This window comes from Alosa alosa, chromosome 10 (assembly GCF_017589495.1).
Source record: "Alosa alosa isolate M-15738 ecotype Scorff River chromosome 10, AALO_Geno_1.1, whole genome shotgun sequence".
NCBI classification, from domain to species: Eukaryota; Metazoa; Chordata; class Actinopteri; order Clupeiformes; family Clupeidae; genus Alosa; species Alosa alosa.
The window spans coordinates 14,993,275-15,009,580 of NC_063198.1; the positions used below are offsets into that span (position 1 = coordinate 14,993,275).

General features: G+C 39.0%; 1 protein-coding gene across 1 annotated transcript in view; it reads right to left on the reverse strand.

Annotated features, from left to right (window-relative positions):
• Positions 1 to 15,941, reverse strand: part of rtf2 (replication termination factor 2) — a 38,389-nt gene extending 22,448 nt beyond the window's left edge. Inside the window, exons 1-5 of the mRNA XM_048255502.1 lie at positions 15,777 to 15,941; positions 8,826 to 8,920; positions 8,556 to 8,649; positions 7,568 to 7,704; positions 7,027 to 7,105 (exon numbers count right to left, since the gene is read on the reverse strand). Coding sequence (XP_048111459.1) covers positions 7,027 to 7,105; positions 7,568 to 7,704; positions 8,556 to 8,649; positions 8,826 to 8,920; positions 15,777 to 15,845 — 474 coding nt within the window. The 5' untranslated portion in view covers positions 15,846 to 15,941. The remainder of the gene's footprint in view (positions 1 to 7,026; positions 7,106 to 7,567; positions 7,705 to 8,555; positions 8,650 to 8,825; positions 8,921 to 15,776) is intronic.
• Between the last annotated feature and the right edge of the window lie 365 nt (positions 15,942 to 16,306).

Sequence of the window (16,306 nt, forward strand, 5' to 3'; positions counted from 1 at the left end):
ATTATTTCCATTATTAAAAGTATTTACATTTTTTGCAAGATGCCTTGGGTGAGGAATGTGTATCAAAACATAAACTACTTTTGATAAAAAGCTGCAAACATCGATCTGGAGAACAAGTTTGGTGGACAACAAGTTAGTGAGAAGGAAACGTCACAAGGTCAAAATGATGTGCAATGTCACAGAGATGTAAGCCTATGATATGTTTACTTTGAATGTGAAATCAAGTATAGTACAGACTCAATCAGATATCATGTCTACACTAATGCAATATATTGTATTTTGCATTTATTGCAAATTTTACATAATGCAGGCCTTAGCCTAATCAGGGGTGCCTTAACATTACTGTGGGCCTCAGGACTACAAACGTTTTCAAGCCCCCAGCCCACACTCTGCCAAGCAGCTGGATGGAAAGATAGCCTATCGCCAGAGGTGTTTGGGAAAATAGCTCAGTCTTTTTTTAGTAACATGGATGAACTGGCCCTTTAAATAGCCTTGACATAGAGGTGCTACAATGTTTTGAGGAGAGGGAAGTTGACTTTGTATTTTTGTGAAGCCTAAAGGGCCAAAACGTATTAAATTATATTGACATTAGGCCGTAAGCATGGAGTCAACATGGGGGCAAATGTGCATGGTGGGTGAAATCAGTTCCTGCCATTCTATTATGTACAAATGCATACACACATTACAGTGTTTCCCGAAGAATTGAATTCCATTTGTGGTGGTTGGTTTGCAGAATTAACTTGAATACAAGTTTTTAACAAATTAGCACAGTGTGGTTATGATGCTAACCAGATTTAAGCACAATTTAGTACAACCTGGAAAATCATTGTGTGGTGGTCAATGTTGATATTGTGGTGGGCCGCCACAAATAAGTCAATGTATTGGAAACTCTGCATTATATATTACATTCTATGTAATATTCAAAAACTTGGGTGTGCAACATTGGCATCGGCAACTTCACACTGCTATGCTGATGACACCCGGCTATATAGGTCTACAAAGCATACCGTCTCTCTTCCTCCCAGCATGATCATTGCCTGTTTCCTACTCCACCGGCTCCAATTAATCCAAAACACTGCAGCAAGGATCACCCTCTCCAAATCTACAAGCCATATAACACCTGTGCTCACCAGCTTCATTGGCTTCCTACTGCATACCGCATCGAATTCAAAATTCTGCTCCTCACATACAAGGCCCTCCATCGTCATGCTCCCACCTATCTTACTGACCTCTTGGAGAACTACAACCCTGCCAGCTCACTGCGATCCTCCTCAGCAGGTCTACTTAACGCACCAAAAATGAACCTCAACACCATGGGAGAAATAGCGTTCGGTCACACTGCCCCTAAGGTCTGGAATTCTCTTCCCAATCACATCAAGAATTGTGAATCTATTATGAACTTTAAAAGAAATGTAAAAACCCATCTCTTTCAGCTTGCATTCTCACTGTAACTTGATTTGACTTCCTTATAGTGTGGTCACGATACCAAAATTATGACTTCGATACGATACCTGCCATAAATATCACGATGCTCGATACTGAAACGATACTACGGCGAAATCCTAAGATATCTGGAAAAGAAAGGATTCATACCTCCTCCAAGTGTATCGAGTCATTTGTGTTGAATTCGGTGCACTTTTGTAGTGTGCAGGTCAATTCTGGGTTCTAAACTTCCTACATAATTATTATTTTTATAGTCAGTAAAATAGTAGGCCTACTTTGTGTGATTAAGTCCTTTATTTTTTGTTATAGTTCATTTACATTGTGTTGTGTTTTGCCAATAAAGTAGCTTTAAATAGCCAAACTAGGCTAGATCAAGGTCAGTGTTGAAATTACTGCATGCCAATCACTGAATGCTATGCAGAGGGGCCTAATCGTTAGGCCATCTGATGTACAGTATAGGCTTCCCTAGGCCTTCCCGTGTTCATGGGAATTCTTTGACAGTTGCAAAGGGAAAAATGTGAGGATAGTCTTCTTTGCGCCCAGTGTACAAGTGCAATGTTCCAACCAGGTCTTCGTCAGATAGGCCTACACCATTACCTGTTGCAATATGTCTGTGTGCATTCCTACATTAGCCTACGTCTATTTCTTTGATAACATGATTTGCTACCACGTAACAATAAGCCGCTATTATTATTAGAACTCAACACGCTTTGGTGGTATTATATAGCCTGGTAAACCAGACCCTGGAATCTTTCAGATTAAGGGTCTGGCCATGAGTAATGAAAATGGCCCAATTCGAGGGGCGGCACCAAGCATGCATTTGAAACTCTCACTGCATGCAGTTGGATAGCGCTTCTGACCAATCACAACAATTCATCAGTGTCAGTCATCAGTGTAGCTTCGCCTTTGTCCGCCTACACTGATTTGATTGGTCCCTCTCGCTCGAGAGATAGAAGAAATTTGGATCATTGCTCGTGGCCAGAGTATCTTGCGGGCACAATTCAAATTGTGCTCTCGCGAGAACTCTGGATTTCCAGGGTAGGTATTATATGCTGTGGGCTTTAATTAGCGCATTTCGGGTATCCTATCCTACATCTGGGCAATACTTATTGAACAAATTGCAGTCTACATGCCATGACAAATATTACCAGTAGTACTGACCGAACATGAAATAGATTGTTTACAAGTTATGGTAATGTTATTCTGGCGTGAACATTGCGCTTTCATCACGTTAGCACCTTATGATTACAGCTCGTTATGTCTCGTCAAAATGATTACAGCTCGTTATGTCTCGTCAAAATTAATTGATGAAGGAAGGTTCGCTTTATCCCAGAGAACCATACTCGTTTCACTTAGGCTAGACTAAAAAAAGAAGAGAAGAACTTGCCACTAACCATGTAGTCGTGTTTTCTATAGCATATTCGTTAACCTGTCGTTCTTTGAACAAAAATGTTTGTCTGCGAGGTGTTTAGCCAAGTTCCATGCATAGTCTACTGCTTTTAAATGACTTTGAAACATATTTCACAAACGGGCCTCTGTGTACCTGATGGCTTGCCTTCACTATTCGCGATGTATCCGAAATAGTTGCGCACTCACTCACGAGCTGCCTGCTTGACACGCCCACTTGCCTAGATGCGTGCAAGGAGCAGTGAGAGCAGCAGTTCACGCTAGGCCTGTCGAACTCGATTCCTTTTAAGGATCCGGGTTATTCTGAGTCACTCACTAAACTGATCCGGGTTGAACGGGTCACTTGAGTCACTTGAGTCAGTATTGCTAAATCATAAAGAAATTCAGTCCCACGTTCAAGCAGTGCCGTGGGGTGCTTCATTTAGTTAAGTGCCTTCTCATGTTGGATGTGGATCCTCCATGATTTGAAACCAGGTTTTTGCAGCACTTGCATTTAGCCTTTAGAGTTTTGCTCTCCTGGTCAAAGTGCATCCACACATTGTTCATCTTTTTGGTGCTCATGTTCAGAAACTTTGATCTTATTGACAGAGAGGGTAGCCTATATTATAATAATTAATTATTTGTTGTTGTTTTGTTAACAATAGAAAAGTTTGCCTAGATCTAATGCTACTCTGCTACAATGTTTATTACCACTACTACTACATTACATTACATTACATTTGGCTGACGCTTTTTAGCCAAAGCGACTAACAACATAGTAAACAGTTTAAGTTTTAGAGCAGTTCTCAACAATTTTAGGACAATTTAAAAACATTAGAGTACAGTAAGAATAAGTGCATCAGTGAGTGCTGTTTTTAACAGTTACTTGTCAGTTTGAGACGACTGGTGAGTGCTAGGATCAGTAAGACTTGTTGTAAGGGTTGCTATGAGAGGAGATGTTCTCTAAAGAGCTGGGTCTTCAGGAGTTTTCTGAAAATGGAGAAGGATGTCTCTGCCCTTGTAGGAGCTGGCAGTGTGTTCCACCAACAAGGAACAACAGATAAGAAAAGTTTGGATTGGCTTGGCGCATGCGGTGGTAGAGCTAGGCGTCGTTTCGTCTGAGGGCGCAGCAGTCTGGAGGTAGCGTATGTCTGTATGAGGGCATTCAAGTAGGTGGGAGCAGAACCGGAGACTACTTTGTAGGCAAGCGTTAGAGCCTTGAATTTGATGCGGGCCGCCATAGGTAGCCAGTGTAGCTGGATGAGCAGCGGGGTAACATGTGCCCTTTTGGGTTGGTTGTAGACCAGGCACGCCGCCGCGTTCTGGATCATCTGAAGTGGTTTCACTGCGCAGGCTGGGAGACCTTACTAATAGTAGGCTACTAGGAATTTATTCTAATAAGTATTATAGGCTGCTAATACTAGGCAACTAATATTACTATTAATCATAGCTATACTGTTAGGTAGCCTAATATAATATCATATCATATAATATAATATAATATAATATAAAATAGCCTAATATAATAGCATCAAAACCTCCACCCACTCACGGGAAAGAAAGCAGTTTGAGCCAGACTGTTTATTTATGGTCTTAACCTAGCCTAAGCAATTGACTTTCAATGTAGACATAGAAACAGGAACGTAGAAATGCCCTGCAGTGAATATATTACTACTACTACTACTACTACTACTACTACTAATTAGGCCTATTATTATTATCACCTTGACACGAGTAGAAACTAGGCTACTTTCGCTTCGTCTACAGATCCACTCATGTAGCCGGGCTGATTCGACTGACTCGCACTCATAACAACATAGCGTAACCGGTCCGCCCGGCTGATCCAAATGACCCAGGTAGGCTAGCCTACTCAAGCAACTCCATACAGCGCTTGCAATGTTTGGGACTGTCTTAGCGACCTAATTGCATTTTAAAGTAGGCTATCGTGCAGAATATATGTTATTTCAGAAGTGCGCGCATGGCTTTTGTTGTGGATTTTCTTTTAACCTTGACGAGAGTTACTTTCGGCTCCTCTAAAGATCCACTCATGACAGCGTAGCCCGGCTGATTCGGCTGACTTCGCCTCATAACAAGCGTAACCCGGCCCGCCTGGCTGATCCGACTGACCCAGGTAGGCTAGCCTACTCTCCATACAAAGCTTGCAATGTTTGGGACTGTCTTGGCGACCTAATTGCATTTTAAAGTAGGCTATGCGTGCAGAACATATGTTATTTCAGAACTGAAAGCATGGCTTTTGTTGTGGATTTGCTTTTCACCTTGGCGAGGAGTTACCGGCTCCTCTAAAGATCCACTCATGACAACGTAGCCCGGCTAATTCGGCTGACTCACACTCATAACAAGATAGCGTAACCGGCCCTCGGGTGATCCGACTGACTCAGGTAGCCTACTCAAGCAACTCCATACAGAGCTTGCAATGTTTTGGACTGTCTTTGCGACCTAATTGCATTTTATAGTAGGCTATGCGTGCAGAACATATGTTATTTCAGAAGTGAAAGCATGGCTTTTGTTGTGGATTTGTTTTTCACCTTGACGAGGAGTTACTTTCGCTGCTCTAAAGATCCACTCATGACAACGTAGCCCGGCTGATTCGGCTGACTTCGCACTCATAACAAGCGTAACCCGGTCCGGCCGGCTGATTCGACTGACCCAGGTAGATACTCAAGCAGCTCCATGGCGTGCAGTTCGGACTGTCTGCCGCGACCTAATTGCATTTTAATATGCTACATCTATACACCAAATCTAATTATGTCTAGGCTACATGCAGAACATTGAATGTTATTTCAGAAGTGGAAAAATGGCTTTTGTTGTGGAATTGCTTTTCACCTCGAGGAGGTGCTACTTCGCTCGAGATCCACTCATGACAAGCGTAGCGGCTGATTCGACTGACTTCATTACTCAACGTAGCCTAACCGGCCCGGCTGATCCGACTAACCCGGATTGCTACTCAGCCGCTCAATCTGAGTCACATGGTCTGTGAGTCTGCAATGTTTCGGCTCTGCGGGAAGTTAACCAGTTATCTCGGACTGCCTGCTCACTCAGTGCTTTGGAGGTTGATTTGTGGAGTTGTGGTTGCCCTCTGAAATTGTTACATTTTTGGCAGCTACGATGGCTGGAGGCTAGGAGGCTAGCTAATGTTGAAGAGGTTTTGTGTGGCTGTTTTATCGTTTTAGATTGAATTGTAGTAGGACTCAACTGATCCGAGTTAATGATACTAGAGACTCGCGACTCATGGGTTAATTTAAAGACACGGGTGAAAGATCCGAGTTAATCACGACTTAAACACCTTTAGTTCACGCAGACACAGAACGTTAATTTTAATAAAGTATCGATTCTAAAAACGTCGAAAATCGTATAGTTTTTTGCGTGAAGGCATCGTGATACCTTTTTAGTATCGATACACCGTGCAACACTACTTCCTTATATACAGCGGAATAGTATATGGAGTTGAATTTTCCAATGTTTTCAAATGACCCCCCCCACCCCTTGTTGCCCTTTGTCTGACCATCCGTACTGTTACTTTTTGTCAAAGTAATGAAATTGTTTATGTAATTGTTTAATATAATTGGTTTAAAATCTTAAAATAATCATACAGAAAGCCCAGAAGTATGATCAGGTATGCTACAGAACACAAACGCTAAAATCACTGCACACTGTACTTGGTGTGAAAATGTGTAAAATTATTAAATTGAGATGATTGCTTATGAGCAGTATCTACTTGGCTGCAGCATACCACCAATATGTCTTATCGAGGTTAACAAGAGGGAAGTAGTCATCAGTAAATGTTGCTCACTTTTTTATTCGTAAGAGAAAAGACAAGTCCGACTACTCGACTTGTGACTGGTTAGATAAACACAAGTTTACCAAATAAATGATTGTAATAATTTAATAATGCCTCTACCACTCTGTCTCCACTCTGTGGCATCCTGAGGTTTTCTTTTTTTAATTCTTTATCAGCAACAAAACAAGTTTTCAGGAGTGGACTTTATTCTCAAAATAGCAGGTGTAGATTCAACACAGAACCATAAAATCACGCTTAGCATTATTTAGAATATTGTTTGCAATCAGTGACACGGGACGGAAAATCCACAGGGAAAAGAATGAACCAAACTAAAATGAATGTGCAGCTCTATAGTATAACAACTCAAACAAGAATACATTCAGAAGATGCAAAATTACCTTGTGACAGATCTCAGTTTTGACTTCCTTAAGGGCACGTTCGGAGAAAACACAACCACAGGTTTGCAGGAAACTGAACCTACAGGAAGTTCCACAAATGTTAAATAACATTCATTTAAAAAAAAATCCTACATTTGGAAAAAAGGAAAACAACCAACCACAATAAACACATGCAGTACTGGTTAATCATGTACTCTTTGATATGAGTATACTGAGAAAAAAAAGATAAGATCAGAAACAGATTGGCTGCTAGCATAACCACACACGTTGCTGATCACAACATTGTCATCCAGAAACTATAATTACTGCCCCATAGAGTGACTGAGTAATTAAAAGATTGTGAAGGTTTTACCTCTATGTATAATTATCTGATTACTGGACAACCTGCATACTCCCTTAAAACAAAAAAGTGTGTTTAATCTAAACTGATGCTGAAACAAAAAAACTTAACTGTCTTGTTTATTGATTAATGCATTGTAACGGATCACTGCACCTGTGTGTACAGAAACTCATCACAGTCAAGCACTGCAGTTGTACTCACTTGTGCTTCCCATTCATCTCCAAGCCAACCACTGGGCAGATGAACATGGCACGGTGCAGGGCTTCATAGCGATCCCCTTTCGTGTTGCTCTCACCATCCCAGGCTGGGTTGTCTGTTAGGTTCAGCTCCTTAACATCCTGTTCAATTGCAAGTGCAGAGACACAGCTAATCAAACAATCAAACAACAGCAAAGGTACAATTCTAAATCTGGTCTGTTGTCGTTGATGATTATTGAGAGATTATGCTTTGATATCTGCAGCAAGAACTACAAATTGACATTTCCAAACATCACACCTAAAACCTCTTCTGAAACCAATCGCCTAGAGCAGTGTTTCTCAAAGTGTGGTCCGGGGACCACTGGTGGTCCGCAAGCTATCCCAAGTGGTCCGCGGGCAGACGTAAAATATAATATACTGTAGATGAGTTGTTTGCAATATTGAACCAACCTGTATGTAAATCCAAACAGTTCTGCAACACTGTGTAAGCTACGCCAGTTTAAATCATACGAGTCCTCTGACACAATAAGCAAGGTGCCAAGACAATAAGCAAGGTTGTTCAGTGATATGTCTATTGTGTAATATACTGTTGAAGTAGGTCTACTGTTTTTTATTTTTTAGCTAGATGGTCCGTGAGGTTTCCATTTATTGGTTAAGTGGTCCTTGGTCAGTGAGAAACACTGGCCTAGAGCAACAAAGACATACTACATATGCTACATATGTAAGAACTTATGATCAACAGTATATAAAATGCTTTTGACAGATCTGCAAAAAGGACAGCACATGGTCTCCTCTTAAAGCAGAGATTATTTAACCAAGTAAAAGAGTCACATGGGCCAATTTCCCAGCACTTGGATACACCTATGACATTTGATCATGTTTAGGCTTTCTGTATAATGATCACCAAAAACTTGAAGACACCACATCTGTAAAAATGGTTTATTTTCGCTGCATGAACCATCACAGTAAGTCTATACTATTCCAAAACTGACCTTTATACCACGAATGTGCGTTGCCACTTCAGTGTTGGGTCTCTCAGCGGATTTATCCAGCAGGTATTCAATCACTGCATCTTTGTTGTAAATCCTACAAGTGAAGAAGAATACAAACAATTGAGCTGCACACTGTGCCATATTGGAAAGACACTACTTTCATATTCACCAAAATAGATATAGATAGATTCACTAGAATGCCAAAAGCATATAGCACGAGTGCTGAAGTCCCATAGCGTTCAGAGCCTGCCTATGACAGCGAACACACACCTTCCCAAATCGCAGGCAACGATGGGGCGACGCAGTTTCTCCTGACTCAGTGCACAGTACTTCCATCGGGCAGCAAGTTCAGCGCTCTTATCGACCTGTTGAGGAATTTAGGGTAGAGGTTAGGCAGGATTTACCAAGAGGATACCAAAGTCATGTTATAAGTTAATAATTTTTTTATGTCAAGGACAAAAACTCAATTCCGCTGGCCGAGATCTAACATACCACCTGTGCCTAATTCAGAACCGCTGTCTCGCTATCCGGCAAAAGATTCTTTGGACGCCGCTATTTATGGATTTCCGGCTCCCATTGACTTACATTGAACACATGTAAACAAAACGTCAATTATGTGCTCAAACTAACGCCGCTGACTTATGAAAACAACCATTCCACTTTGATACGAAACTACATAATTGTACAACTTTTATAGAACAAAAAAATCACAGAATTTGGATTAAGTAATGTGGAGAAATCTTATGCAAAGTGTCAACCCCTAACAATGTGCCCATTGCCCAAATTTATGGTCGACTAATGTCGAATGTCAGAGTAATGACATTGAAAAAGGTACCTTCATGATACACTTCAATTTATAAAAGGTACGAAGTATATAAAAAGAAAAACACAATTTATTAGATGGATTACCCAAAACATTTATTCGAGGGCACATCTATTCCCAGAACTATAATGGCTGTTAAATATTCCACAACCACTAGATGGCAGCATGACACAGTACATAAAGTACACATAGGTGTCGATGCGACCTGAAGGATGGCGTGGTTGAATATCCACTTCTCCTGCATTTCTGGTCTAATAGCGGGTGAATTGTATGATCACCAGATGACGCAATTTCACTGCACCTCCGGCCTAATAGCTGCTGTAACTTAGTTTAAGTAATAAGCCTCGAGGAGCCGACGGTTACACTTGTTTTAGGGTTGTTGTTAGCCACGCTGCGCAAGCCGGGTAGGCTACAGAAGAAGCTAATAGGCTACAGTCGCGTGTGTTTGTGGTGATTTATTCCATGTATTAACAAAATAATAATGTAACATTAAAGAAATAGCCTACATAGATAAAAAAAAAAAACTAAATAATTACACCAAAAAAGTAAAGAAGCTTTATCTTTGATATATAAGCTTACTGAAAATCAAATATAGGCCTAGCCTACAATTGTGTTCCACAGACAATATGTCCTACAGATAATAACAACAGTAAGAACATAGGCTAACCTAAGTCATGATGACACGGGGGCTTAAGTATCATGTTGGCCTATGACTACGTAGCCTAGGCTACCAAGCACGTCTGGGTCTGCGACAGTGAAATCAGAGAGGGTTAAAGCGGATCTTTGGTAAAATAGCTCCAATATTAATTGTGGCGCCAATGAATATATGCTAACATGAATCTCATCAGTCACCTATAGATAAGGGTTAGGCTATAACATATGTAGGCTATAATGTAAAAATAGGGTCATATCATGTAATGTTGACTTATTAAGATGGGGGAGAGAGCTGAACATATTACACTGAACTAATTGTTTATTGTTGAAAAATCAATCAAAAGTTTGTAGTTGATCCAGATGTCATTGGTCGCAAGGACTGTTAATGGGTGTATCCACAATTGGGACCTTGTTACAAGTTGGTCTTTCAGCTGCTAATGCAATCAGTGGCCGTCAGAAAACATGTTAGACAACTGAGGAATGAGATGCCACACATAAAATGTACATTCAAACAGAAGGCACAAACATCAATGGGAATTCACCAAACACTGCAGGGAACCATGTTATTGTCAGCACTCATGCCACGCTAAATCAGACCCTGCTTATGTTTGTGCAGAGCAGAACAGATATTTGTAGATATGATGCAGGACCTGTTAAGAGAGATTGGCAGCTCAGTCTCCCTCATACTAGTCCCTACGGTGAACGATGTAATAGCATAGTGCTGCTGCTTCTGATGTGCAAGACAAGACAGGGTATATATTCATAATGTGACAGGCAGCATGTATGTATCATTATGTTACAACCTCTGAACAACTACTATTGATGTTAGAAGAACAAAACAATACATCTTCAAATGTTCATTGCTTATTACATGTGTTATAAAAATAAAATCCTTGTCTGCTTTCTGTGTTTTTGCATGCACCTGTCAACAGGGGTTTACAGACATATTTGTTCACCATGCACTTAGGCTGTTCTGAGTCATTGTTTGTATGTTATAGTATTTGTTGATTTGCATTTATTGCCCATTGATATTGCATTCACATTATTGTTTATTATTGGTATTCTCCTTATTAATGTAGTGTCACCAACATTTAAAATAATATCAACTGACATTGTTATTTATATTCATATTCTGCTCTTATAAGGTAATACAGTGCACATATTTAGATTTCATTTATACTACTCTAAACCACCTTCTGAAAATCAACTGTATAGTGTTTCACTGCACCATATTTCTTGACCTGTCTCACCACCTGCCTATAGACTACTTACTTACAACACTTTGTAAGCCAAAAACAAAGCTCAGCACACCTGTTCTGTGCATCAGCAAAGTTGCAGGGTTAATTTATGAACCATCACTTCTAGCTGAAACATCACTTCTAGTAGGCTACATGTGACGTGTAGGCTAGAAGAGAAGTCTTTATTGTCCACTACTGGGGAAATTCATCGGCAACACTTTATTTTAGTGTCGCTGTTACAGTGTACCTACCTAATTAGGTACAGTGGTACAACCTGTGTAACAACATGTACTATCAGGTACTGTACTATCATTGCACTTGCATTATGTATTTGTGGGTAGCTACATAGGCTATAGTTGTTACATTGTAATATGGAGTGCTTTTACAAAACGTTGCCAATTTGCCTAAATTTTCATCAGAGGCAAAAAGCTGACCTGAGACCTGCTGGATGGGGTATATCTGGTCATGAAAGATTTGATATACAAATCATTCTTAGCTCCAGTCAAGGCCTCATTGTCTTCAGTGTACATGTAACAGCTGTGCTGCTACAACCTTGTTACTCTTTGATACAGTGGAATAAACCTATTAAGTGTACCAGTTAATTACTTACATGTACATATGACATGTATGTTGTGTCTTCGATGTCTTGACATGTATGTTGTGTCTTTCGATGAAGGATACAAGGAAGTTTATTGTCACATGCATATAGTTACTGGAAGTAAGAAATGCAGTGAAATTATGTCTGGTGTCAGCCTATTTGTGCATTTATATAAATGTTGCGTGACAAGTGTGTTTACATATATGTGTTTATATATATATATATATATATATATATATAATATATATATATATATATATATATATATATATATATATATATATATATATATATATATATACAGAGAGAGAGGGCAATGCAGAAGAGTTTTTGCTGTATGTAAACACACTTGTCATGCCACATTTATATAAATGCACAAATATGTATGTATATATATATATATATATTTATACAGAGAGAGAGAGAGGGCAATGCAGAAGAGTTTTTGCTGTATGTAAACACTTGTCACATATAAATGCACAAAATATGTATGTGTAAATATACATATGTATATATATATATATATATATGTATGTGTATATATATATATATATATATGTATGTGTATATATATATATATATATATATATATATATATATATATATATATATATATATATATATATATATATATATATATATATATATATATAGAGAGAGAGAGAGAGAGAGAGAGAGAGAGAGGTCAACAAGAGAGAACAACAATACAGAACAGGTCGTCGGTTTTACTGAACTGAAGTTATTGCTTGTAAACAGTTAGTGCTGCATGTAAACACACTTGTCACGCTACATTTATATGCAGTGTTTCCCCATACATTGACTAATCTGTGGCGGGGCGTCACAAATCAAAATTCGGCCGCCACAGATGAATATTCTATGTTTAATTTAATTTAATTTAAATATAAGATCAAATCCTTGCATTGCCATTGAGCTGCGTTTTTTACGCACGCAGCCTTTCCTTACCCCGCCCCGCTCTCTGTCGTAGCCTGCTGCCCCTCCTCTGCATGTGCATTTAACAAAATATTCACGATTGTTGAAGGATTGTTGTTGCCACATAGAAGCATTGCATAGAAGACGTCTGGCTAAATTGCTATTAAATCCGATTAACATCGTGACCATGCTGAAGCACAAATTTGTTCAAAACTGCTGCATTGAAGTTAGCTCTGCTAAGGTCTTATCACAACATAGTAGGCTACATTGAAGAGACTAAACTTAAAGTTAAGTCATGCAATCAAGCAGTATCTCAAAGCTAACGTTAGATTACTGTTTGGATGTAGAATTTAGCATGCTTAGCCTACTTACAGCTGCTTGTCAATTTCATTGAAGGGCTCATTTTATTGACTTTCCTGATGTAAATGGAAAAGTGTTTTCCAAAATTCAAAAGTGCTTGTCCCAAGGAGAAGTAGGAACCTTTATTTTAACTTTGTAGAAAACGTTTTGAATTGCATCCACACATCGGCAGCCTTTTAAAGTTAACTGTGTTAATCACAAACATCTTAAAGTGACAGGCACTCAATTAGACCTAAGTTTATACACTACCAAGACGATCTTATTAACCCCCTCTGTCCAAGTCAGCTACCGCCACAATTCTGTGGGAAACACGGATATGTGTATGTATGTAATGTATATATATATATATATATATATACACATATACATATATCCACACACATACATACATACATACATATGTAATGTGTGTGTGTGTATACATACACACACACACACACACACACACACACACACACACACACACACACACACATTACATTACATACATACACATATAAATGTAGCGTGACAGGTGTGTGTTTACATGCAGCACTAACTTCAGTTCAGACCGACAACCTGTTCTGTATTGCTCTCTCTCTCTCTGTATCTATGTATATGTATGTATGTATGTATATATGTAGTATTGCATTACTAGCCTATTCTAATTTGGTTTGTTCTATTGACATGGAATGAATGAACAGGCACACGTGACTATGGAGTAGGTCTACTTGTTTTTCCTTACTAATATTCGTGTCATCCAGCTAACATATTGCTTAATTCTTTTGACATTTTGTTCCTTTATAAATTGTAATGTAATATAAAGGTACGTTTTTGAATGTCATTACTCTGACATGTGAGGGATAACGGCCACCGGCGTGACCTGTTATAATGTGACTCATGGAAAGGGGAAATGCCATTAACTCAAGGCCACATGGCGGCAATTTTCTTAATATCGATATTTCTCCACATTACCTGATCCAAATTCTGTAATTTTTGCTGGATAAATGTTGTACAAAAATGTAGTTTTGTATCAAAGTGGAATGGTTGTTGTCATAAGTCAGCGGCATTAGTTTGAGCACATAATTGAGGTTTTGTTTACATGTGTTCAATGTAAGTCAATGGGCGCCGGTATTCGAGTAATCATTCGGTATACGTTAATCATAAACTCAAACGCACAATCTGCTGTGACAGTGTGTAACATTAACGTTAGAACATCAAGAAATGTGTACAAGTTACAACCATCTAGAATAAGGTTAAGCTCATGCTCAGAAGTCTAAGCTAGCTAGTTTGCAGAGCCGGACAGTAACGGAGTACATTTACTTGAGTACAGTACTTGAGTACAATTTTGAGGGATCTGTACTTTACTCGAGTATCATTTTTGGAGAGTACTCATGACTTTACTGAAGTACATTTGAGAGGCAAATATTGTACTCTTTACTCCGCTACATTTCTATCCATAACCGTGAGTACCCGTTACTTCTTCTAAAAAAAGGAAAAAAGAAAATTTTCGGAAACCCTCAATTTGTTGTTTCCCTCTCAAATGTGATTGGATTGTGCAGGCACCACTGTGCTGGGACAGCCCATCAAGCAATCACCTTCAGCTTTCCGCCAAAGTCAACTCCATGGTCAGATTTAGATTAAGAGAAGAAACCATGGACGAAACAATGGATGAAGACGTAGCAGGTTACTGGATGCCTGGGAATGTGCCAACCCGTGGCCCCACCTCGCCAGACTATTTCAATTTGCTGAACAAGTTAAAGTTAGTAGTTTTCACTTCATGTGTTTCAATTACAAAATAGTATTTTGTATTTGAAATACGTATTTTAAATACATGTATTAGAAATACTGCCCATCCCTGGCAACATGGTAAAAAGATGAAAATGACTTGATTTTACTTTCAATTCCTTTTACATTCTCCACATTAACATTTTTCATAACTCCATGTAGGACGTTTCTGTACATAAATGTAAGCACTGTGGCAGTAGTAATGCAATATTTAGAAAATGTACTCTTGATACTCAAGTACTTTTAAAAACAAGTACTTCAGTACTTTTACTTAAGTAGACATCTGACTGTTGCACTTTTACTTGTACTTGAGTAAAATTTAGCAAGGGGTATCTGTACTTTTACTCAAGTAATGAAGCTGTGTACTCTGTCCGCCTCTGCTAGTTTGCCATAAACATAACTGACAAACGTTACCTACAATGCGCATTCAAATCGTAAATAAATGTCTTCATACTCCATTGCCATTAAACAGAAAGGTTGCATAACGCCACTTAAGTTTAACTTACAAGGCCTACAAACAAGCAAACTAATTTGTAAGAACTCCTCTGGTTAAAGTTAGAAGCTAGCAGTCGCTGACGTTGCCATACCTTACTGTCAGTGTTAAAATGTTTAGCCTAAAATTGATAACGCTAACGTTAACGATAAAGCGCGGATGACATCGTTGTAACTTAACGATAAAATAATACTTGTATGTTTGCTGACTGTAACTAGAATATTTCAGAGTGCAACTCGTTAACGTTATGCCATCTTTAGATTAGCTAACTTTCAGTTAGCTTATCCTATCATACATGGAGCTAGCATTAAGCTGTTAGTGCGTTTTACGACTAACGTTAAGTACCTGCACCTCTTACCTTTTCTACCTTCTTAGGCCCTTTCACCAACTCGTGTCTTTTAGGAATAGTTCCACCATCACATCCCATGTTGACTAGTTGATTTAGACTCGGTTAGCAATTATATTTGGAAAGTAGAACTATGTGCGCAACTGCTAACTGCTACAATCTCAGGAATTTACTGTAAACAATCAATCAATGAGATGGACCAAGAGCGGCTGTTTGGATTTTATGCTAACCTTTTCCTAGATGCCGCCCCCTATCGTTGAAACTGTTGAAAATGTGCTGCATGTCCACTAGATGGCAGCATGCATCCAACATTACAAAGAAATCTTTCCTGTGAGTAGGCCTATCTCTCGACTGTTCCACACGAATTAACAAGAGATTTTGCTTGCTTGTTTATAGAAATGTACTTTCTTTTGTGTTACTGTAAGTAGTATTTAACCCACTATTTGGATGTTTTCAATTGAAAATTGGACTTACATTGTTGATTTCAATGGATTTGCACTTAAATTGTTAAATGCATAAGGAAGAAAATAGAATAAGGCCTA